The sequence below is a fragment of the Neovison vison genome, chromosome 4, assembly GCF_020171115.1.
Source record: "Neovison vison isolate M4711 chromosome 4, ASM_NN_V1, whole genome shotgun sequence".
NCBI classification, from domain to species: domain Eukaryota; kingdom Metazoa; phylum Chordata; class Mammalia; order Carnivora; family Mustelidae; genus Neogale; species Neogale vison.
Window position 1 is genome coordinate 197,780,373 of NC_058094.1, and position 27,025 is coordinate 197,807,397.

General features: G+C 36.2%; 1 protein-coding gene across 3 annotated transcripts in view; it reads right to left on the reverse strand.

Moving 5' to 3' along the window:
* The window catches only part of TFEC (transcription factor EC), a 174,045-nt gene that overhangs the window by 106,901 nt on the left and 40,119 nt on the right, over positions 1 to 27,025 (reverse strand). For 2 of the 3 annotated variants that reach the window (XM_044246415.1, XM_044246414.1), the window contains exons 2-3: positions 12,721 to 12,768; positions 11,532 to 11,778 (exon numbers count right to left, since the gene is read on the reverse strand). In XM_044246415.1, coding sequence (XP_044102350.1) covers positions 11,532 to 11,729 — 198 coding nt within the window. In that variant the 5' untranslated portion in view covers positions 11,730 to 11,778; positions 12,721 to 12,768. Of the gene's footprint in view, positions 1 to 11,084; positions 11,484 to 11,531; positions 11,779 to 12,720; positions 12,769 to 27,025 lie in introns of those variants that run through there. The other variant, XM_044246418.1, reaches the window with a different exon arrangement.

The following is a 27,025-nucleotide window of genomic DNA, read 5'->3' on the forward strand; positions in this document are numbered from 1 at the left end:
TACAGTTGTAAAGTTCCTGCTTTGAGTAAAGTACCCTCAAAGCAGTAAAATGTCAATTCTAGTAGAAAGTGACATATGTAGATTGTGACAATAAATATATGTATACAGTAATACCTAGAGTCATTGCTAAAAATGATATATTGATGTATACTCAAAACATTGTAAACAAGTCAAAAGAAACTCTAAAAAAAAAAACTTTCAGTAACCCAAAAGAAGGAAAGGAAAACAGGTGAATGAGAAACAGAGAACAAATAGGAAACAAATAAAATGCAAGACTTATTCACTAACATATCAATAGTTGCATTAATTTTAACTGTTTCAGCTATATCAATTAAAAGAAAAACAGGATGGGGGCGCCTAGGTGGCTCAGTGGGTTAAAGCCTCTGCCTTCAGCTCAGGTCATGATCCCAGGGTCCTGAGATCAAGCTCTGAGTTGGGCTCTCTGCTCAGCAGGGAACTTGCTTCCCCCTCCACCCCCCACCTGCCTCTCTGCCTACTTGTGATTTCTGTCTGTCAAATAAACAAATAAAATCTTAAAAAAAGAAAAAGGATGGATAAAAAACATGATCAAATTATATAAGAAACTTGTTTCCAAAAAATGATATAAATAGATTGAAAGGATTATAAAAGATATACCATGCAAACCTTTTTTAAAAAGAGTAAACATTAAGTATCATATAAAATAAACTTCTGAGAAGAAACTTACCAGCAACAAAGAGTATTACATAATAATAAAAGGGTCAGTCTACCAAGAAGACATAGTGATCCTACATGGGTATACACTAAGCAACAGAACATCAAAATACATGAAACAAGAACTGATAGAACTGAAAGAAAAAATAGACAAACCCACACTTTTGACTGGGGATTTCAACACTCTATAACCATTACATTAAATTTGCAACTTAAACTTTACAAAAAAGAAATCTTCAGACCCAGGTGGCTTCGATGGTGGAATCTGCCAAACATTAAGTAAGAACTGATACCAACCCTATATGATCTTTTCTAGAAAATAGGAGAGGAACTAACATTTTCCAACTCATTGTATGAGGTCAGTGTTATCCTAATATCACAGTCACACAAAAACAATACAGAAAAAGGAAAAAAAGAAAACTATAGGCCAATATCCGTCAAGGGATTAAATGTAAAAATCCTCAACAACACATTAGCAAATTGTATAAACAGATTATATACAGCAATGTATAAATGGAGTTCTTAAAACATGACAGCAAAACACAATCCATAAAATAAATAATGAATTGGATATTATCTAAATTAAAAAGGTTTGCTCTTAAGAAAATGAAAGATCTTATTTAAGAGATAAAAAGATAAACTATAGGCTGGGAGAAAATATTTGCAAAGTACATATTTGACAAAGAACTTGTATCTAAAATATATAGAAAGGAGAATTAATTTTACCAATCTTTATATTATTTACACAATTCTTTTACAGATTTACAGAATTTAGCACAATATTCCAGTGATGGTGGTACCATAAATTCCTGCCAGCAATACAGTAACAAGATGTGGCAGATTATTACAGTTAAACTACCCACAAAAATCAAACCTTTCTGTATCTGCTCTATTTTACAGTCTTCTCCCACATTGACTCTGGGCTTCACATGAGTCTGGCCCAGTAGAAACAGTATGCAAACAGAAATAACTTCCACATTAAGGCTGGTCCCTTTCTTCTTGCTTTTAGAACTCTGCAACATAGGAAAAAGGCAACTTATCCTACTAGAGAAAATGGTCCAGGAGACCACCAACACCAAAACCAGACCTCTGAGTGAGGCTGTCTTAGACCATCAATCCATAGACAGTATGCCAATGGGACAGCAAAAAAAAAAAGAGAGAGAGAGAGAGAGAGAATCACTAAAATGAACCCAGCCCATATTGCTAGCATAGAGAATTATTAAGAGGTAAAAGTTATTTCAAGTCACTAATTCTCATGTTAGTAGGTATTACAAAATACAAGTCATACCAAATGTTTAAATCTTACTCAAACATAAACTTAAGTAAATGGGTTATTTCAATCAAATAATTAAGTAATTTAATTTTAATTCTAATGTTAAAAACCTTTCACAATTATACCATTCTAACTTTTTTCAGTCTGAGGTTGTTTGTGGTGTTCTGAGGATCACTAAAGAGGGTAACACCACCAATGTAGATGTTTTGGGGGAACTGAGTTAGGTTTGAATTTATTCAGAACCTACCTTGTATATTACATTTTTAATTTGCCTATAATGATTTTGCCTCTAAATCCTGCTTGTCTTTTTAATATGAAATGGCTAAAAATCAAGAAATTCAGAGTTTACTGAGAATGAATTAATATGTCTTACCAAATCCACTTTTATTCAAAAATTCAAATCTTGAACCATTATGGACTGTGAACCATTTTTCTTATCATCTGTTTGAAATAGTTTAAAGAAGAAGGAAATAATTGGCAAACATGGGGATCAGCACTCTTAAAAGATTAAAATGCTCATCTGTCATTGTAATTTTGCCAAATAATGAGTTATTAAGAGTAATTTGTAGGATTTACTATTCAAGTTATTTATTTAGGTCTAACAATCTGGTAAGCACATTAATATGAAAAACATCCTTTTTTTCACCATCTTAGCTACAATAAACTTAAAATATGCCAATCTTCATGCTTTAGGGCATAATTTGGTTACCAGCTGGGGTCAGGAAGAAATTTTCCCCATAGTGTAGTATTGCCAATTACCATAGGTGTAGCGAGAACAAGAGAGAGAGTCAGGGGGTTACAGGGCCCTCCAAAGCATCTGGTATTGGATGCTCTCTGAGTGAGAATTCAGGAAAAGATGAAACATTCAATTGTTCCTGTATGTCAATTTTGATATTCCTATGAGCTGCCAATATGACACTGCTGCCACAAGGGAGGGATTTCCTACAGAACAGATGTCACTTACAGTATTATGTGGGCTATCTATCTCAACAAATAATTGCTTGGCACTTCTGCCCTATGGCAAGGGTCTGAAAATATGTTAGGGTGGGAACACACCATACAAGCAGATGGGCATAGATAAAAGAAAGAGCAAGAGCATACTGAGTCTGAAATGCCTGTGTAAAAGCCAGATGGGGTACGGAAGCAGATGTCTTTCCTTATCTTCAGTGACTACAGCCCAAGATCAGAATTTTCCAGTTATTAGTTATTTGGAGGTCCTATTCTAAAATTTCTTTAGATGAGTATGTGTTACATAAGGCTCTAATTCATTTTTAAAAAATTAACTTTTTTAATGTAAACTGCAATTTCCATTTGAAATTAATTCATTTTGCTTAAGGCCAGAAATGGATGTGAGATTCTCAACACCAATGCTCCCTACTTCCACCTCTTCCCTCCCTCCCCACCCCCCAAAAAAAAGAAAAAGAAAAAAGAAGAAAACTAGGCTGGGATAAGAGGATGGACACAAAGACTGACAGTGAATGACAAAGTCCTATTGAGTCGGGACTTGCCTGAGAGACAGCAAGAGAGGGAAAAAAGTTCTTTTAAAATATCAGTAAGAGAATCAAAGAAAGTAAGATCTTTTTTCTGATGAAAGGGGAAAAGTTAATAACAGTGAAAGGAAGCAATTGCAATCTGCTCCAACTGTAATGGAAGAAAAGAAGATGAAGGTAGAATTAGGAAGCAACCATTTTAAATAAGTTTAACATATATGTACCTTTCACACTTTACACAATTCAAGGATTGAAGTCTTTAAAATATTGAAACTATTTGCCTTAATGGCAGACCTCACTGACTACATAAATAACTGGCTGAAGAAAGAGGAGGAATGTTTTTGTTCACAAGAACTAGTAAAGGAATTTTTGCTTTTAAAACAAGACTGATTGCAGAAAAAAGCTTGGGGTAGGCATGGGAGATAATAATGAATATACCGCAAATTATTAAAAAGCATTAGATGATACCCCAGAATTAGGAAATATTTGAGGGTGTTATTGATACATTTCTATGGCTATTATTGGACATAACTAATAAGTGTTTTGAAAATTTTCTAGACCAAAATAATTTGGCCATTTAGCTATGTCTGAAAATGGTAATTGAACAGAACATTTGTTCATGTGTTGGAGTAGGTCCAAAGATGAGTCTCAAGGAAAATTCCAAGCTTTGCTGCTAGTAACCCTTTTTGTGTATTTTAATCTTAAGGAATGTTTTTTTTTTTATCATAAAATGTTCATCCTACCACATCCTTCTGTTTTCAAATTTTAATATTCCATTCTCAAATGTTAATATGGAAAAACAAGATATAAGGTACTTATGGGATAATATAATCTCAAATTTGCTTCTAACTATAGTCCATCTGAGAAAAGTATAATATGGGGGAAATTGCCTAAAGCTCAATCATTCACTCTTAAGAGTATGCAAAGAAAGGTAAGAGGAGTAAGGATACATCTCTCCTCGAAGCAACTTAAGGAGGTTGAACTTTATCTGAAAGAGAAGGGGAAGCCACTGTAGAGCTTTTGTTGGTGAGTTTGCTTATTTGGGAAAAGGGTACTACAGTCATATTTCCTTGGTGAAAGGTCCTTGGGGATACCTGGTGCAAAAGTTTGGATGGGAACCAGACAGAAAGCAAGGACATCAATAGGGAGCACTGTAGTTAAATACATGAGAAATGATAATAACCTTGACTAGCAGCAGTAGAAGAAAGTGGGTAGATTTGAGAACTATTTATGAGGCAAATTCAACAGTATGAAAGATACTTAAAAAGAATTTACGATAACAGAGGATGAAAGGATGAGCCTAGTTTTAAGACGAGCACATGCATGGATAAATATTCCAGTTATGAAGTACAAAACACAGAATGATGAGCAGGTTTTTCGTTTGTTTTATTTGAGAAGGCACTGGGAGACACTAGATTACTAATCTAGCATGGGATATATTGAATTTGAAAAAGCCTCTAGGAAGAAGCAGCTGGATATTTGGATGTCAGCTCAGAGGACATCACCGCTAATCTTTGTAGGTTAGAGCATTTACATTTATTGAAAACATGATAATATATTAATTTGCCTGTGGATAGTGTGAGAAGCCATCCCCCCTCAAGAAAAAAATGTATCCCCAAAGCACAGTTTTAAGGAGAATTCTTTATTAAACAAATACTTCGTAAGCACTGACTCTGTTCTAGTCCCCAGAACTGCATCTACAAGATAGACAAGACCCATTCTCCCATGCAGCTTACATTTTCAATGGTTGAGCCAAACAACCAGTAAACAAATAAACAATACCAAAAGCCCCCACACGATAAGATTAGTTATTTTCAGAAACTTTGAAAAGCCGTGTAGAAAATAAAACAGTATATGGTAAGAACAAGAGCCTGGAATGTGGTAGAATACTTTAAGAGCGGGTGACAAGATGGAGCAAGTGTAGGAGGGAAGCAGGAGGGAAAGTCTGGAGCCCCAGGGGTAAATGGTCTCTGATGGACAAAGGGAAAGTCTTGTAACTAGGAACCAAACAAGAATAAGAAAATGGAAAAGTAGTTTTCTCTCTGCTAGCAAGTGAAAAGAGGATCTGCCAAAACTGCTGTGTAATCACACACAGTGTGTAATCAGACTGGAGAAGTCTCAGAAAAGTTTAGACAAGCAATCCCTTGGACCTAAACAGGAGAAAGTTGAAAGGAAGGCCAGAGAGACTGGGAACAGTTGAATCTAGGGAGCTAAAACAATTCACAAAACATCCAGACACCACCTTAAATCTTGAACTGAATCTCTTTGCTTATATAGTTTAGATTAATATTAAAAATGTAATTTGGAGGGGCGCCTGGGTGGCTCAGTGTGTTAAGCTGCTGCCTTCGGCTCAGGTCATGATCCCAGGGTCCTGGGATCGAGCCCCACGTTGGGCTCTCTGCTCAGCGGGGAGCCTGCTTTCTCCCCTTTCTCTCTGCCTGCCTCTCTGTCTGCTTGTGATCTCTGTCTGTCAAATAAATAAATAAAATTTTTAAAAAAATGTAATTTGGAGTTAACATATATACCATTTCTGCTTTTCTCAGCTTTTTGTGTTTGAGATTTTATCCACAGGGTCAGATAGCTCATATAAATATCATTATTCATCTACTGGAAGCTAATAGAAATAATTAGCATGTATATAACTGGACTTCATACTTAACATGTAATTGAAAATGAAGAAAAGGAGCATTGTTATTAAAAATTCATAAAACAAATTTGTATGTTAAGTACATGTTATTTTACACTTTAATGAATTCTTTTGGGGTCAATCCCTATGATGCAGTTTCAAGGTAACCATGAGAAATTAGAAGAGGTGACTGTTAGCCAAAATAATTTATTAAAAGCCTCAAAAAAAGAGACATACAAGGAAGAACTGAAAATGGACAACGGTCTTCACGTTTATGGAGGACGATTATAAAGTTAAAGGTAACCAATTTTCTATGTTTCAAGGTAAGTAAAAGGAAATTATGCTAAAATTATAGGCCAATCATGGTGAAGAAGAACATTAATATTATAACATCTTTGGATGCCACAAAATATTACCCAAAAGGTTGTATAATTCTCTGCTTCATTACCTAAAATCAAAATGGCTCCTGAAAAGCAGGTATTGATCAATATGAATCACAGTGCCAGACTGTCTTATACTTGAAGACTGTAGGAAACAGATGACTCCCACTCTTGTACCCCTTGGCTTCAGTGAGCCATTTTCCTCCATTAGTAAACTCTTGGGCTATAAAGCTATTTCACAGGGTATTAGATACTAAGGGTCTCAGATGTATAATAATGAATAATGTATTATTCAGAAAACACAATGGGGATTAGGTGAGTTCTTTAGGTTTCTTGATTATGAAGATGATCATAACTTGGATGAACTTAGCTTGAGCTGCTGCTAGCATTTCAGTTCACCCATCACTTGGTATCAGAGAGTAGCAGCTACATTTGCTCAGGTCTGAACATGCATTCCTTATTATTTAGAACAAATGGAATTTGGAAGGGAAAAATCTTTATTCCGATTTTAAAAAACTTTTATAGATAACGCATAGCTGTCAATGTTTTTTAGCTCTATAGTCTCTGTAATTTCCCTTTATCAACACTAGAGGCAGAGGGCCTTTTAAAGTATGTAAGTGGTAATACACAGGACACTTGACATAATTTACTTTTTAAGTCTGAGTTTAATTTTTTTTAATCAAGGGTTATTAAGAGGTCTTTGAAATAGATAACTTCAAAAGGTTTTTCAACATAAATGGAAATGAGATTTATCTGGAGGAGATAACCAAATTCTACAGGTTATTTGACAAATTTAGAACAACCAATGTACAATGGAAAACTGGAAGCATGGAATGTTTATCAATTGATTCTGTGATTGGGTATTTTTTTAATTGCCTCTCTTGTTCTGTAAGTTTTACCCCCAAATTAGGATTAATATTCTTGACATACACCTCTTATATATTTTCCTTTCTGTATTCCAACTCCCTACCCTTTTGCTCATGGCCCCAGAGAAAAAGGTGGATGTCAACACCAGAAAAAGGAAATATAGGAGGTTTTTAATAGGCCAAGAAGAATTAATATGTTTCCTCCAGGGGTGAATAATAATTGTGGAAAGAAGACAAAGAGTAACAACAAGACAGACATGAGGGTTCAAATTCCCTGTTCTGGAGAAAAGTCACTACTGTGTAAGCACTAGAGAGTTTGGAAAAGGACAGAAACCCCAATGGGGAGAATAAACGTGAACAAGAGGAGCCTTAAGTCTGTGTTCCATTTAGAACTCTGATAGTGTTGAGTGACCTTGGCATATCAGAAATGGTGATCTGACAAGTATTCCTTCAGGCCCCCTGTGGTTAAGGGGTAGCATAAGGAAGTCCAGACTCGGCTCTATGATTGAGGTTCAGAGTCTACCAGCATTGAGCACTAATGCTGCCTCAGCCAAGAGGAGAGGCCATGAATCCCATTAGCCATAGATCTAGCAGTGAAAGCCAACAGGAAGTCTAGTCAGAGGACACATAGACACATGAGCTTTACCTCATACCCATGAAAGACAACATTTGCTAAAAAGACACAGATTTAACCTGAAAGCAAACATTTTAAACTGAAAGATTGAAATACATTTAACTAGAAAGTTAAATTTTTATCCCATTATCTTCTCTACAATTAGCCATCTCCTCTTCCCCATCTCTTAGGCCCTACCCATCTCCCAGTAAGATATGAGTATTGGAAGGGCAGTGGGGAATTTAAGAAAGGTTTGAAATTATTATAGAAAAGAAAGGGACTACATTCTTCTCATAATTTTTATCCCCTTTACATGTTATCAACAAAATGAAATTAGATACTTCCAGAGGCTAGAGCTTCCCACATAGAGTCTGTTCATTAACATTCTACACAGGGATGGCACACAACTATGCTCAGAAAGAAATGTTCCATTTTAAAGAAGATGCCTATCTTACATACTCTAAAACAGCCACATTTCATACTTCAAAATAAAAAATGTTTATTGAAACTTATATTAAAATGTGTTAAGAAATCTCATAATATATAGGGCACCTGGGTGACACAATCAGTTAAGCTTCTGACTTGGGTTTCAGCTCCAGTCATGATCTCATGGTTATGAAATCGAGCCAGAAGTGGGGCTCTGCTCTAAGTGCGGAGTCTGCTTAAGACTTCCTCTTCCTCTATCCTTCCTCCCCATAAAGAAATGTTTGTAACAAACTTGACATACTTTAGCTTAGTGGGTAAAATTAGAGAGAAATTATTCATCTTGCAGATATAATTTAATAGATCTCATCAGTTAGGGGTGTTACTGGTAGAAAATTAACAAACGCAATGAGAACAGGTATCATAATGGCCTGTGTAAAGAGCCACAAATTGGGACTACTGCCTAATTGTTTCCTGGAAGGCATATCTATAGAGTATCAACCACCTAATTCAAATAACACACTATCCCTTCCATCTGTCCCTACAGTCGCAGAAGTGAACGCCTGACCAATAAAAAACGAGCATAGCACTCACCATCACCTTAATGACCAGACCAAGGGATGGAACTGTGATCCCGGGCAAGTCTTAATGTGAAATTTTTCATACTGGAGCTAGGTAACATAAGCCCCCATTTTCCTAAGTTGCAACTTGTGAGAATGTAAGTCTGGAGGGAATGAAGCCTATGTGGTTTGCTGCTAGGAGGAGTTGGTCTGAGAAACACAGTATGCAGAGAAAAGCAAAGATGAGAGACAAACACATTCTTAACATATTTGAAGTCCTGGTACAGTCAGCCCTGGTATCAGCTATCCTTCCTAGGAATAGAAACCAACAAATTCTCTTGGTGGCTCAATCTGCTTCCACATGGGTATTCTTACTGGAAACCATCTGAGTTCTCACTAATAAACCTAGTAAGAAAGTGATATACTCCAACTAGGTAGAATAATAATAAATGTCAATATTGCCATTTTGCTAATTGTGTAGTTTTGAACTAATTTCTTAAAATCTCTGAGCCTTAGCTCAGCATCTGCAAACGGGGGCTTACAACTCTTCTACTGAATTACTAAGAAATTAGGCATGATGTACATGAAGTACTTAACAGGATGGCTCTCCCATAGCACTTGCTTAAAAAGTGCTAAAATTTTATTGTTTTGATAATGAGGTTTTGAGGAGGGGGTGGGAGGAGAACCCTAAGAAGACAAAAATTACAGCACTCAATCTTACGTGATTTTTCCATGAAAAGCAAGCCTACTTAGGAAGACAGAGGGGGAGGGACAGGGGTTGGGCAAAATGAGTAAAGATAAGTAGAAAATATAGGCTTCCAGTTATGAAATGAATAAGTCACAGGAATAAAATGTACAGCAGAGGGAATATAATCAGTGGTGTTTTAATGGCTTTGCATGGGGACAGGCGGCATCTACACTTGTGGGGAGCACAGAGTAACATACAGACATGGTGAATCACTATGCTGTAAACCAATGTAACACTGTGTGGCAACTGTATTTCAATTTTAAAAATTAAAGATTAAAAAATTTTAAAAAAATTCCTACCTAAACAGAGTTTAGTAAATACAAGTTAGAAAGACTTTAAAAAATGTAATAAAGTCAGAAATAAGTATAAACAAAAGATATCTATGACCTTAAGGAGCAATGATTTTTGAAAGCTTAATTTACAATAAATAAGCATTTGCGGTTGAAAGTCTATGAGGTTAATGGAATGGTCTCATTTTTAAGAATAGTCTTAATAGGAAAGCTAAAGCAAATATGATTGATATAGCTATTCCCTGAAAATGGATGTAGCAATACTTTTAGGTCCAACTCGAATGCCTCACAATAATAAAGCCTTCCATGGCATCATCAAACCCATGCAATTACTATGTACCACACGTAAGGTACAGTCTTTCTTTTAATGTATTTATTTGCTTACCCTTCTACATTACAAAATCTTCATAGTAAGGTCTCTCTTTTTCATATTTGTATCTTATAATTATAGATCAAGAAACTGGTCAAAGATTCAAAATAGAGTGTTTAAATTGGGACGCCTGGGTGGCGCAGTTGGTTGGACGACTGCCTCCGGCTCAGGGCGTGATCCTGGAGTCCCGGGATCGAGTCCCACATCAGGCTCCCAGCTCCATGGGGAGTCTGCTTCGCTCTCTGACCTTCTCCTCGCTCATTCTCTCTCTCACTGTCTCTCTCTCTCAAATAAATAAAAAATAAAATCTTTAAAAAAAAAAAAAACAAAATAGAGTGTTTAAATGAAACTGAATTCTAGATGCATACTAGGAGTCAGGAAAAAAAAATGGATTCTAAACTTGCATCTGCTATCTACTAGGTGTGTTCCCTTGAATAGGTTGCTAGCTTTAGGATCATACACTCATTGTGTCTGTCTTCAAAGTTGTGTTCTCTAACCCGCTCCCCTGCAAAAATCACATCTAAAATACATTTGCTACCTTTACACACTAAAACGGACCCTCTACAAAAGGTAATCTTCAACCAAATTCCATAACCAATCTCGGAATAATTATCTCTCAAATTGAACAATTCAACAAGGTGATGCTTTAAAAGGCCCGATATCATAGAATCAGCAAAGTAGACTCAGAATTCTAACTCAAAGATGTCATGCTTTCTATATACCACATGCTTTCTATATACCACACCACTTACTTGTGTTTTAGAAGTCTTGGAATGTTTTTAAAAGGCTTTTCACTCTTAATAATGTTTCTGTTCATAAGGCGCACCTCACTGGTTTGGATAGTCAAATGAGATGATATGAAACTTCCTTGTAAAGAATAAAAGCCTCCGAAATACCAACTGGTGTTATTATCACGATGCTGATGTTGATAAAGATGATATGGAAGAGAAAATTATGTACTTTGGATGTTCTGTCACTCTGATACTTACATTCTTTTAAATGAGCTACTTACTGGGAGCTGGGAGAAGACTCTGGATTTTTATTACTTGCTCTTCAACTTTTGAGTAAAATTAAAATGTAATCTTCAGAGGTGTAAAATGTAAAATTTCAGAGGTGATTACCTACTGTATTTACTTAGAAATTATGGCTCTCTCTATATGTGTGTATATATATACATATATACACAGATAGATATATACCTTAGAAAAGGATGATAATTGACTTGAAGAAATTTCTGGTCTTACTGGCAAAAGTCTCTGAAACATTGGTTTGTATGAAAATTGCATGTGGAACTGTGTATGCTGGGCCCTGGCTTCCTGGCTGAGATGAAGTCTCCTGTCCTTTTCTCCTAATTGTTCTTTCTTTTGAAACTGGAGTCCGGTTAGAGCTTGTAACATATTTGTCTTCTTTTCTTCTCACTAATAATGGATTTGAAAAAAAGGAGCTCTGCAAAAAAATGCAAAAAATTATTCTCTTTTATTATCTAAGATTATATATTGTGAAATAAATCTAGTAAATGATAGGGGAAGCATCTAAAATAGAAAAACAAACTCATTCTTTAATGGTTATGGTTCACCCATAAAGATACAATTCTTAATGCTCAAGTTTAAAAAAAAAAAAAAAGATGAGAAGAAACAGTTGGCATTCAGCTAACAATTGTGTTTGGAGATTTGTGCCTGACTTTGTTATTCTGAGCAAAGCCAGGTACCAGCCTCTTGGGATTATGTACAAAGGCAAGAAAAAAAGTGGACATGTACAAACCTCAAAGGTGACTGCTGGGTTAATAAAACAGTCTGTTTTCTGTTCACCCACTCTTGCTCTCAGTGTGCAAGTATATTAAAATATGTCAAAAGGAAAACCATTCGCTGTGCAAAAATAATTCAGCTACAAGTCACAATTTCCAGCTGATGGAGTGCCTTAGTGCATTTAAGTGCACTAGCAAGTGATCCATACATCTCCCTAGATGAAAGTTGTATCCTCATTAAAAGAGAAACAAACACAAAATAGGAACAACTGTCACAGAGAAAAACAGACCACAATGGATACCGCATTTCCCCCAGTTTCTGACTTGAGCTATTGCAGACTGAAGAGCAGTGCTGTCCTAGAAGTAACCTCTTAAAAAGCCATGAAAGTAAAACGAGGAAGCTGCTAGAGGAACTGAATGTGTAGCTAATGGCCGTCCATATTACTGTTCAATGTATCTGGAAAAATATCTTTTTCTTTGGAGTCTCTATAAAATCTCCCACCGCACAAGACTTCGTAATAATGTGAAGTGTCTGGATTAAACAAATGCACCCCAGGGAATTTAGAATTAATGCTCTAACATATCTTTAAATAACCTCTTTTAGATAAACTCTGGTTTAAGCGTTTGTAAGATATCATACCAACCTTTGTTTTTCTGATTTTCTTCTAAAGAACAATATCATTGATATGAATCTGCAAAAAAAAAAAAGAGGAGGTTAATATTTTTAACTCTAATAATACTGTTCTTATTTGATTAATATGTTGCCATTATTATAAGGCAAAAAAAAAAATACAGTGGCTACAGAATGTGGGAGCTCTGGTCTTAGGCACCACCAGATCTATAAAAGGAACACGTGTCTTCAAAAAGTAGATATTATGATAGAATAATAAGGGAACAATATATGAAAAAACACAACTAATTACAAAAATGCTGTACTAGCAATTATTTAAAAGATGGGTAAGGTATTCCTCTTGTACATGGGCATCTTTGCTCAATAATTTTCAGAGCAGTTACCATATACTATTACAATTACCTGCTTACTCTGTTGTGTTCCCCATACTAGAATACAAGCTCCTCAAGGGCAAGTTTTCTTATGTGTTGCTTCTTACATTGTTAGAACCCACCCCCCTCTTACATAGCCCTTGCTCATAATAGGAATCCTATAATTATCAATTGGTTGGTTAACTGACTGGATTTGGCTGAGCCCTACTTTGAACTGCCAATCCTTAGGGGAAGGTACCAGAACAATAAAGGGAAGGTGGATGCAGGAAAAGACCAGTGATTTCCATGGCAAATCACAGAGCAGGAACAATGGATATGCACATGGAAAAGAAGAACTCATTATGCATTAAACTAGAATATATAGAATAATCATTAAAATGAGCCCAGTATAGGAGTATGGGTGATAAGGAATCAGCAAACCAATCTAAATAAATTGTCAAAAGCAATTATGCGAGTTTGGAAACAAGAAAAGTACTTGAGGAACCTGAGTTAATGTAAGAACAACTTAATAAAGATGGGAAATAATAGATTTGGATGCCGAGAATTAGTGAGATATATTTTTGGTACCCATGAAATTCTACAGCAAATTATTAAGCAGCTAGCCTATGATGACATGGAAAATAAAGTGGAATTTGCTAGGAGACAGGGAACTGGAAACAAGAGAGTATTGTATGATGACAAAAGTATTGGCTTCACATTCCATATGCATTCCCTGGTCACTTTAGTGATTTCACCTTTTCTCTCTTTGTTAGGAGTTGAATTGTGTCCTTCCCCACCCACCACCCCTGCAAAATGTTGAAGTTCTAACCTCTGGTATCTGTAAATATGACCTAATTTGGAAATGGGGTCTTTGCAGATGTAATTAAATTGCTCATTAAGATGAGGTCATCTTGGAATAGGGTGAGGCCTTGACTCCTACGTCTGGAATTCTTACGGGAGGGAAAGAGACACCAACAAGACAGACACAGAGGGAAGAGTAGTTCCATGTGATGACAGAGGTAGAGACAGTAGTTCCATGTGATGACAGAGGTAGAGCCAGGAGAGAGGAAGCACGGAAATCTCCCTCTGAGTCCCCCAGAAGAGACCATTCCTGTTGATACCTCGATTTTGGACTTCTGGCCCTCGAAACTGTGAAAGAATACATTTCTACCTCTTAAGAATACTTCTACCTCTTAAGCCACCAGTTTGTGGCTTAAATTTGTTATGAAAGCCCTAGGAAACTAATACAGTGTTCTATAAAATAAAATTAGTGATGCATCTTCCTAAGATGATTGTCAGGAGGATTATAATATATCAGTTCTTAATTTCAGCGAAGCATTTTACAAAGTCTTTTATAATGTGTTCACTGATAAAATACATCACACGAGCTCAGTTATTAGTGAAGCAAAGTTGTTAAAACTATCAATCCCAAAGAGAACTGATTAATATTTCAACATGAGCCTAATTTTTCCCAAAATTTTCACTTGATATATTAAAAATAGTTCTCAGACCTTGGATATCTATATTTTAGGGCTCTTTGAAGAAAAATGCAAAGAAGTTTGGGAGACTGACCTTGAGTAACATTTGCAATGGTGGACACAGAACCTTTCTTTCTTTTTTCTTTTTTAAATTAAGATTATTTATTTATTTGAGAGAGAGTAAGCAAGAGAGAGAGAGTGTGCATGAGCGGGGGTGGTGGGTAGGGGCAGACAGAGAGGGAGAAGCAGACTCCCTGCTGAGCAGGGAGCCCAACTTGGGGTGGGGGTGGGGGGTTCAGTCCCTGGGACTCCAAGATCACACCTGAGCTGAAGGCAGATGCTTAACCAACTGACCCATCCAGGCACCCCAACACAGAACCTTTCATTTCTGCATTGCTGTTCAACATATTTAACAGGACTCAGCTAAATATTCTCAAATATGGGGGAAGAAAACTAACTTGGGAGAAATAACATTGACTGAATGCCAAAATCAGCATTTAAAAATATAAAGTTATTATTATGTTGATTGTTATAACAATATGATTTAGTAATAATTATTATTAAAAGCAATTTAATACTTTAACCCCCTAATAGTACTGGATACATAATACTCAGTAAATTACTATTATTATTAATAGTGTGATAGCCTAAGATAGTGGGCCAAACCCACTTAGGTGGAAAATACACAATATTTCATGTGGGTTCAAAATTTAAATAGACGTAAATTGGGAAATATCCAGGCTCCCCATTAATTTATATGGGATAGATTTGGAGATTTCAATTGACCAAAGACTCAATGTGTGTGAATAGCATTTTTTGTGGCCTTTAAAACAAAAACAAAACAAAGCAAACAACAAAGGTGAGGATTTGAGATGAATTAACATGTATATGCAAACCTGTGATAATTTACGAAGAGGGAGGATAAGAGGTCTGTTTTTCTAAAAGCAGTGATGCTCCTCTTTAAGTTTAGCAATGGTTAACATGGTGCAATGAGGGAGGTAGAATTTTAGAGGAGATGAGGGATTTCTGTATATTCTTATCCAAACTTCAGGAAGATTAAAGGCTGTAGGATTGCAAATCTGTGCCACAGGAAGTAGATCTCAGTGGAAGACATTTCTTCTACCTCTTAGAAACAACTGAAGGTTTACAAAAGCAGCTTCCAAGATGTACTGTGGCCAGCAGTAAGGAATATCAGACTCACTCAGTTAAGACTGAAGTGCAAACAATGACAACAGACATTTGAGGGGCTAAAGGAAGATACCACTTAGAAAGAGCAACTCACTCTCAAAGATACAGAGGAGGCCCTAAACAAAAGGGGGAGGGAGGGCATTCGACAAAGGATAAAAACAAAAGCACCAATGAGATAAATTTCTCCCTTACTGATTGTCAGGAGCATGGCTGATACCCAAGAAAAGGGGGAAGGTAGAGCAGACTTAATGTTGCTAGTGTGGCCTTTTGCTAATTAGACTTCTTTCTCAGGGCTCTTGGGACTATCACAGGCAAGTAGAAATGTTCTGGATGTAAAATGTATTTTCCTGGATGTTGATTAGGACACAATGCCTATGATACTCATCACAGATATAACGCGGGTTCTTTATACTTGAGATCTTTCTAACGCAAGGTATCAAATAGGGACAATTGCTGTATGAGTTTCCTGTGGATGCTGTAAGAAAATATCAAAAATTTGGTGGCTTAACACAAATTTTTTATCTTCTAGGACTGAGGTCTGAAATCAGTCAAGGTGTTGTCAGGGATGTTCTTTCTGGAGGCAATAGGGGAGAATTCATTTCCTTGCCTTTTCATATTCTAGAAATAGTCTATATTTCTCAGTTTGTAGCTCTTTCTTCCAGAGTACATCATTCTTATCTCTGCTTCCACAGTCACGTGGTTTTCTCCCTGACTCAAATGTCTGCATCCCTTTTATAAGGACTATTATGATTACATTGGATCCACCTGGAAAATCTACCCATCTCAAGATCCTTAATCACATCTGCAAGGTCCCTTTCACTGTATAAGGTAATAGCTACAGGTTCGGGGAATTAACACAGGGATATACTTGGGGGACCTTGATGAGACATACCAAACCCACTTAAAAAAGAAAAAAAAAGGCAACACATTATAAGGTATGGTAGGGTGTGGAAGCATAAAGTAGGTTTGCTTGTTTCACAAACACTTACAGTGCTTTTTATTGGCCAGATGCTTTTTTAAGTTCTTTACAAATATGAACTCATTTAATCTTTATGACAACTCTAGGATGTAGGGATGATTATAATCCTCATTTCACTGATGAGAAAACAGAGGCAAAGAAAGGCTAAGATACTTGCACATGATTTGGTGGTTATCTACAGTTAGTATGAATCCAAGTCATGTTTCTTAGCTGGATGGCTTTGACATGGTGTTTTCACTGGGAAAAGCCGACTTTATATGGTTGGTGTGGGAGTTAAATAAAATAATGTAAATAAAGTAGCTGTCACAGTTGTTGATTCATAAAGTACTCATTATACAGAAGAAGATAAAATAACTAAATATATTAGAAACATTGACCAAAAAACAAGGAAAAGAAGAATAAGGATGGTTAGGGAACTGGAAACACTATCAGTTGAAAAATGGTAGTTTAGTTTGGAGAAGAAAAGAATTATGGGGACATGAGAGCTGTCTTGAAATATGTGATGAACTTTCATGTGAAAGGGGAAGTAGATTTATTTTAATGTTCTCCCATAAAACCAAACTAAAACCTAAGGGTGGAAATTACACGGTGATAAAAACTGGCTCAAAAAAAAAAAAGGAAAGTAAGAAAGAAAAAGATCCAATAATTAGAGTGATCTACCAATGAAAGGGGCTGCCTCTGAATTTTGTAAGCTTTTAGTCAGTTAGAATGTGCAAGCACAGGCTAAATGACTCTTTGTAGTATATAAAAAATGGAAAAGGTTTCAACAATGAGAGGGACATTAAAATACATTCATGCATTTATTCAGCAAATATTGACTGACCACCTTCTGTGTGCAGTGCCTGTAAGGCCCCTTACAACTCCAAAAATAATAGAATCTACTATTCTATGAATGAGCAAATAAGAACACATGTCGCATAAATAGACATAATTTCAGGCTGATTCTCATTGGAAAGGTCTACTAATTCTTTAACTCCAAGGCTATCTGGCTGGTCTAGTGTAATCTACAATAAGCCTTTATTTTCACAATCATTTTTTACCAGTCACAAGAAGAATTTTCCTACAGGAAAGCATCAGTTTTAATAGAAAAAAAAAAAATCAACCAGTTTTACATTCCAAGAAGAAGAGTTTTCTTAAAAGAAGAGAAATGAATTCTACCTCACAAGCTTAGGTGTTTTTCTTTTTGGCCTATGCAATCAAATATAATAACAACCAACATCTTGTAACCAAGAGAAAGGGAATAGATGGGACACTTCTCATTTAATCTGGACCATGTGCCACTTTTGGCAGAGTCTGTGCTTTGCCATTGTCTGTAGCAAAGGTATTCAGAAACTTCACCCCCTCCTTTGAGCTCACAAATTAGTTGTAGTAGAAATCTATCGAGCCTGGTTTGTCCTAGGTATTATTATGATGCTAACTAGCTACCTCTCACCAAATCCCCCTGGCTGTGGGAGGTTGTTTTTAGAGAATTATCGGAATTACACGGTAAATCCAAGAAAGTCTCCAACGCCTGGGAGGAATATGTCCAGTATCTATACCTCCCACACAACACATCATCATGCACTGATTACACAGTTGTCAGTATGTGTCAGAATTAACCAGATAACTGGAAAGTCCTCTATTTTTTTGCTGTTTTCAATATTTTCTTTGCAGAAAGTACAGAGCAGGGATAAGAATAACCCTAAATGACCTTTAGCGAGCTCTTGCTATATGATGGTTACATCATATGAACCGTCCTGGGCAATCTTTTCAGCACCCGGCTGGGCAGGTACCACCCCTAACTTCTCTAAACAATGGGTTGGGGCCCAAGATTAAAAACCAAAGGGACATGGAGAGCTCCTGAGCTCCCACTGACTGACAAAGGTTGCCCCCACAACCTTCTTAACAGAGACAAATAAGTTAGAAGAAATATTGGAACGTAATTAAAAGTCTGTATTTAGATCTCTTTTATAGGCATAAACAGTGAGCCAACGATGGGCTTAGAACACCGTGTTCCAGATAACCTGTGTTCCAAATGGTTATGATTAATTTAAATATAAAAAGCACTGCAAACCCCTGAGGGCTAGCCACATCACTGAGTTATTAAATATCATGCAAGAGCCTGTATAGGTGAGAACATTTTTTAAAATATGGTAAATTTTCTTCTCTTCCCCTTCAAAATGCCCCCAGGCACTCGTATACATTATGGACACCACTGGCCTAAAAATTCTCAGTTGAGGGAAAAAGAAATCCAAAATCCTTGAATTATAAGAGCACTTAAAGCATCTAAAATGATAACTATTTTGCCCCTTTAACACCAAAAGATCAACTGATTCTTATTTTTCACTTGGAGTTGACCTTTATTTAACCCATGGCATGCCAAAGTTATGGCCTGAAGCGATTTTTTCAGTGAATGCCTTGACTGGGGACAAGAATAGACATTTCACTCACCCTGTCTCTAAATCATCATTTCATACCACTGCTGATGGTCAGTCTAACAAAGAAAACACATTTCTCAGCATTTACAAAACACTAAAACTTTCTATTCAATTATTTATCTCTTCCACTTCAAATATATTCACAACTGGAAAATGTTTGCAAGTTCCAAAATAATCTGCATTATTATTCAGAGTTATTACTAAGCTCTTCCCTAAAATGTTTGTGCTCAATTATATATTAAAAATAGCCAGCTGATTGTGTCTGCTTTACAAGTTTAAACAGTTTCTTTTGATCAATTGACTGCCTGCTGGAATCTTTCCATAACAAGGAAATTAACTTTCAGTATTCTGGTGGCTCTTCTCCCCCCAGATAAGTCCTGTGCCTATATACAATTGTTCAGGGTTATGTCATTATTTTTTAATGTAATAAATGAGGTGCATTTAAAGGATTTAGATATGATTAGTATAGTCTAACAGTCTTTCTCTAACAAAAACAAACTAAATAGCTGCATGTTATGAAAGATTACTATACTAAAGAGAAAAGTCCAAAAGTACAGTAGGAAGTATCTAATTTGGAGATTAAGAATTTACGGCTGTAAGGGCTGTGAGGCACCTTTGTGAGTTATCCAAGGGAGAATGCAGATTCTCTGGAGATTTTTAATGATGCAAACAGCTATAATTCTGAGCTGACATAAATGGGATCCTGGATATAGGTAGGCAGCATAATAAAATAAAATAACTCTATGTAGAAAAGGCAGAGATAGTCTGGCTCAAGGGTGTCTAGAAGATATTGTTCAGTAATAACTATTTATATGGACATAATTTAGTTGTAGCACTTGTCTTCTTTTGTGTATTATTGTCACATGGTTTTATTTCCTGGGCAGCAATGATCTTTAGAAATTCATGAAAAAGGAATCAATATCAACCATACATGGATCAATATCAACCATATATGAAACACTTGGTTAAGTATTTTATATTAGTTATCTACTTCAATGTTTTCAATAAGCCTATTTATGAATACTCCTTATTGTTATCAAATGGAGAACTTGAAACTCAACAACAACAAATAGTTTGCACCACACTACGTATTTAATAAACAGAATACTAAATCCAGATCAGTTTGACTTTCCAAACTCCTCTGTTACAGAGCAAAATAGTCTTATCAGTCATTAAGAAAAGTATGGAACAGCCAATGAAATAGGTCAGGAAAGAGAAAGGAGTTAAAACTAATAGAAATAATACATGATTATTATTTATAATGATCCAAGTAACTATATATAAAACTAAGAGAAACAACAAAAAGTGATTGTAAATAACAAGACTTTGAACATACAAATTTAACAAAATTTTTAAAATTATATGCACAAGGGGTGCCTAGATGGCTCAGTCAGTTAAGCAACTGACTTTTGATTTTAGCCCAGGTCATGACTCAAGGTCTCAAGATCAAGCCTTGTGTTGGGTTCCATGCTCAGCAGGGAGTCAGCTTGAAGTTCTCTCTCCCTTTGCCACTCCTACTCCTGCTTGCATATGCACATGCTCTCTCTCTCTCAACTAAGTAAATCTTTAAAAAAAATAAAATTACATGCACAAACTTATGAATATACATTTTAAAAAACCACTCAACTGTATACTTTAAGAGAATGAGTTTTATGGTATATAAATGAGTTTTATGGTATATAAATTGTATCTCAATAAAAAGTTAACAAAAAATGATTATTCTGTCAGTTAATATGGGGGAAAAGGAGGTGAAATAAGGACTATTTGCTGACAGTATGAATATAAATTAGAACATTTCTCGGGGGCAATTAAGCTTTGTTTATCAAAAGTCTAGTTACTACATTTTTAAAAATTTATTCTAAGAAACTAATTGGAGATACATCATTGGATTTATATACAATTATATTGTATATAAACATATATACATAACATAGTCTTGTTTATAATAGTCCCCTCCAAAAGAATTAGAACAACAAAAGCTACAAAACTCCAGGAACTCCTAAATATACCTAGCTATCTCCATGTAAAATCAAGTTTCAGAATAGTTTAGTTCATTGGACATGTACACAATGTTAAGTGAAAGGGCAAGAAAACAAAAAAGAAAAAGAAAAAAGAAATCAAAGGTTAGAAAGAAATTAGAGCTGCAGTAAGTGGATTGCGAGAAGACATTTTTGCAAACATTGATTGGACAAGATAAAGGAAGCTGATTGAAAGGTACACTTCAATCAAGAATGAATTCATTCATTGGTTATTGGGGAAGAGGCTGTAACTGATGTAAGAGATCAAAGAGTTCTGGCTTGTTCTGTTTGTCGAACCAAGTATGGGTCAGGGAGGGACTACTACTCTACAGCGCTTTCCCTCAGATATGCCAAGCCTACTCCCTTCATGGAGCCTTTGCAAAAGCTGTTTCCTCTCCCTGGAATTTTCTCTCATATTTTTGACTAGGCTGGCTCTGGACGCATACTCCATATTCATGTCCCTGCTGAAAAGTCATTAAACGGTAAGGCCTTCTCTGCCTGGCCCAAGGCACTTCACCTAAGATTCACTGAATTCAAAGCTGTAGTTCAATAATATCTGAAGGTGTTCTCAAACACCTTAAAATTTGAGAAGTACCAATTTTATAGTCTAGGATGGAAACTTCATACCAGTTCCCTACATAATTGTCTTCATAGTTCTTATCCATATCGAAAATTCTCCCCCACTTCTTATATTCTTACATCCCTGTTCCACGAGGGTAAAAATCCTTTTGTCTTTTTGTCTGTATTCCAAGTTCCTAAAATCATTCTTGATGCACAGTTGGAACACAGTGAATGTTTATTTAAAGAAAGCACAGGATGGGGACAGAAAATATGCCTCAGTAATTTTGATTGAAGACATACTATTTCATGTTTCCTTAACTGTCAGAGTTACTCTGTCTTTGAAGTTTTATTATTGAATATGGAGATAAGAATTAGTAGATTAACTGATTAGTATTATAGCCCAAGACATCATATGTAAATAATATCTGTGTTTGCAATAATAAATCCTATCCAATAACCTTCTGAAGAATAATCAATATTATCATATATAAAAATAAAAACTATGTTCCTAAAAGAATTAAAGATATAATTACCATATAATCCAGTAATTCCACTCCTAGGTATATATTCAAGAATCCATGAAACAAGATGGGATAGGGAGGGAGACAAACCATAAGTGACTCTTAATCTCACGAAACAAACTGCGGGTTGCTGGGGGGAGGGGGGTTGGGAGAAGGGGGGTAGGGTTATGGACATTGGGGAGGGTAGGTGCTTTTGGGTAAATTGGAAGGGGAGATGAACCATGAGAGACTATGGACTCTGAAAAACAATCTGAGGGGTTTGAAGTGGCGGGGGGTGGGAGGTTGGGGTACCAGGTGGTGGGTATTATAGAGGGCACAGCTTGCATGGAGCACTGGGTGTGGTGAAAAAATAATGAATACTGTTTTTCTGAAAATAAGTAAATTGTAAAAAAAAATAAATAAAAGACAGTTTTACAAATTAAAAAAAAAAAAGAATTAAAAACAGGTATTCAAACAAAAACCTAAACATGATTAATAACAGCATTGTTCATTATAGCAAATAAAGTGGAAACAGCCCAAATGGATAAACAAATGTGTTGCATACATACAATGGAATACTATTCAGCCATAAAAAAGAGAATGAAGTCATGATACACATTATGACATGGATGAACCTCAACAATATGTTAATTAAAAGCCAGACACAAAAATGTCACATAATGCTTAATTGATTCTATGTGAAATGTCTAGAACAGGCCAATCCATACAGAGAAAAAGCAGATTAATGGTGGTCAGGGGAGGGAGGGAAGGAGGAATTGGAAATGCCTACTTAATGGGTATGGGTTTATTCTGGGGGTTATGAAATGTTTCAGAATCAGATAGTGATAATGGTTGCACATTACCATGAATGCCCTGGAAGTCACTGAATTGTACACTTCATAATGGTTAAAATGGTGAATTTTATGTGATATGAATTTCACCTCAAAAAGTAAATAAAAAGCAAAAGATTATTTTAAAATGTAGCACCACTTAATTGTATTGACTTGCTATCAAGAAATTTTATGTTACAGACTTACTATTTCTAGGTCAGAGTTCTAAATCATAAATATTAAGTGGTGATTATCTCTGTCAGACAGAGATAAGACAGGGAAATAAGGTAAAAGAAATGCGTCTGGGATTTGCCTAAACCTGGACCCAAATTTCTTTGATTCTTGGCTAAAAGGTCAAATGGAAAGGAAAAAGCAGTCAAGACTAAATCAGTAAAATAAAAAATTCATTAAAATTTAGCTATTGGGAGGAAAGAAAATAACCTTCCTTTCTTCCACTACAGATAAAATTGACAACCTAATTTTCAGAACAGGTAACAGATGTACAGCTGTAGCTAGGTGCCCAGAATTTCTTCTCTACAGGGAGATGTTGGAAATAAATTTAGGAAGAGCCTTCAGACTTACTAAGCCATTGAAGTTGTAATTGTTGTTACACTTGCAAGGGTTTATTAAAGATCATCAGGAAACTTGGCATTAAAAAAGTGTTTGCACTTTAAGCCTTTACAGTTAATTACATGTTGCTGTGACTAAGAACTTCAAAAGTGACTTTTATGAACTGTGCTATTGTTTAATTTAATAAGAACTTCTTATAAAGTCACAGGTTAACAAAAGTTCATTAGTAAGTTAAATGTTTGGAACTCAGGAAGCATTTCCCCACAGAACAATGTTAACTATGGTGGTTGGACTCTATGTCAACAGGGTATGATGGGCCAGGTAACCTGCAACACCCCCACCAAGAGTACTAAAGAGCACAACGCATATGTCAAAAGATTTCCGTGGAAACATTCATTTTGGCATTTTGGGACCTCCCCCTCCCTCCAGGGTATTACCAATGCTCATTCGTACCTTCATCCTTTGATCACTCATTTAACAGGCACTGGACAAGTTCTATCCCTTTCCACCTGCCAGGTAGTAGGCTCTTTGCAACTTGGCACAAGAACCTAGGGGCTTAGTTTATAAACTCCATCATGGAGGGGTCTTTATAGGGGCAGAAGATGAGATTCTATGGATAGTAAACATAATGAGGGTTGGGGACCAGTAAAACAGAATAATGGCGTGGGAATTACGCATCAGGCAAGCCACCTAGCCACCTCTCCCCATTCACCACACCATAGTCAACACTGGCTTTATCCTAGAGAACACCTTGCAGAGGATCCTGATGAGGCCAACAAGATAAATGATGCCTTTTCTCTCTCCACTGTTCCAAAGGACAGGGACCAGAATTGGGAAATGCCAGGAGTGTTAAAACCAAACAGGTGTGAGGACTGAGATCTCATATTTACTTCCTTCCCATCTCCCTTATCTTACCTGAAAGCACAGGCTAAAAAGAATAAAGGAGGAGGAAAAACATTTATGGATGTATTACCATAGGTGAAAATGCTGTATATGAGGAATTGTATGAAACAAAAACATGGGTTTTCTCGCAACTGCTGAACTCTTTAAAGAATCACGTTACCGACTAACAAAGATCACCACCTAGTGGCCCCAGCAGGATAATTGCACTTGAATAAAAGCACAGTGAAATCCAAAAATACTGGGGTTTGTTATAAAAACGTAAGGTAACATTGAAGCTTCTTCTTTCATCCCTTGGATTTCAATCTCCCATGTTCCTTTTACTCTGGCCTTGTTCCTCCTAGTTTATAATTCGAATTGTTTTTAAAGTATTTTATTTACAGTTACCATTATTTTAATCTTCACAATGAGCTGCCTACTTTGTCACATTTTGAGCTCCTCCTCTCTTTTTATTAGACGCCATAAGTGCCTAAGCATCTTAACTGAAGTCAATCTCTTTAAACAAAACTTTTGTCATCCTACTTCCCTATTACAAGCTTGAATGCTTAAGGACCCTGACATGATCTTTTACAAGCTTTGTGTAACCAACCCCACACTCCACTCAGCACACATATTCCCTGTGCATTAGGCTACTTTCATCACTGTTACTTCGCTGCTTCCAGATCTCAAACACAGCCACCCTTTTACCCACCTCCAAGTGCTCTGGGCCAATCCAAATTCCACAAAGCTCACTTCTTTTTTCTCTACTTTCTGACACTCGTGGTCATTACCATGGAGTTTAGTATTTTAATTGTTTTCTAATTGTTTTACACGTATTATTCTGCAAAGGAAGTTTCATGGCTTCAATACACTTTCCATAAATCTCAGTATGGTGTTAAACAGAACATCAGAGTGCAAAAAATTAAATGGCTGACTTAGAAAGAGACAGTGGTCTGGTGGGGGGGGACAAGGGAAGAAGAGGGAGTGTAAAATGGGGTAAGATTTCTGGAATCATATTCTATGAAAAATAAATTCTATCCACCATTAACATGTAAAACGGAAGTGACAAATTAGATAGAAAAGTACCATACCCCCAAACACGAGGATGCATTTAAATATACTTCAAAATATATAGTACAATTTAATCAGGAAAGTTTGCTGCAGAAGATAGTTTGGGTGCAGACAGAGAAGCTCACTTCACAGATGAGAAGCAGGGAAACACAGGAGGAAAAGGAATTTGTTGTGAAGCAGGTAAGGAAATGTTCACTTGCATTCTCGGGTAAGACAAAGTTTTGCTTCTTGGAGAGCAGCAGCAAATCCGCTCCAGGGATGTGAATTACAGACACACGAGATAGGGGCACACTTGGAAATAACAGAACGAAGAGAAAGTTCTCTGCACTCAAACTCTGGCAGACAATTCAACCAACTTTGAATGTGAATGGAAATATTTTACCCCCAAAATGTGAATAATAAAACAAATAAAATATTAAACAATCTACTCAAATGAAGAAGTCTGCAGAATAAGTAATGTGAACTTGAAAAATCTCATTAAGTGACACCAGAATTCTATTTCTAGTGCAACTGCAAGTAGTTTTATAACTAGGCCTCCAGTAAAATAATTAGACTATTTTAAGGGGTAGCAGCTGATTCTATCTTGAGGAAAGGAAAAAAAAATGCTTCTCCTATGTAAATCCCCCCCCCCCAATTCCTCAAGCTGACATTTCAAAGGCATCACAGAAGGATAATTACTTATATGCTGTATATATTGCTATTTTGCCACAAAAGAGGAATACATATGAAGGCATGATGCAAGACACTGTAGAGGGAAACAAAGAACAAAATGCCATAGACCCTGTCCTCAAGTGTGTTTCTGGGATAAGAAGACCAATATATATTCAATAGATAGTAAATAATTTCATGGTAGCTTTCAAGTATGTATACCACATACTATGCATAAAATCTATATTTTCATGCCTCAACAGATACTAAATGTCCATAGTTGGCAAGATGTTATGCTAGGCATTTGGGGAATAAAAAGTAAAGGAACTACTAAATTGACACTTGAGAGCAGTATGTCTACAAAGAAATGTATGGCAGGTACAGCAAAATAGGGACAAGAGATTACTTGATAGAAGAGGTAGACTCAGTGATTTGTCTTAAAGCACATGCATAGTTCAAATATACAGGGTTGAGAGATATTAAAGAAAGCATTCCAGGCAGAGGTTTTATCGTGTGCAAAGTCACAGAGCTGGTAAAGCTAGGATGGGTAAGAGAGCATTAATTTCTTTTACTGGGATATATGGAAAATGTGACATGAAACAATGAAAAATAAAATCAGAAAGCTAGATTGGAACTAGAATATGGAAGCCATTCAATTCTAGGCTGAAGAATTTGGCTTTACTTGAGCAAACAAGAAGTCATTAAAATTTTGAGCAGCTGAATGACACGATGGGGCATTGCTTGGGGGCAATTAACCAGATGACAATGCATGTAATGGTCTTGAATGTGGAAGCTTGGGGGATCCCTTTAGAGGCTATATTACAGTAGT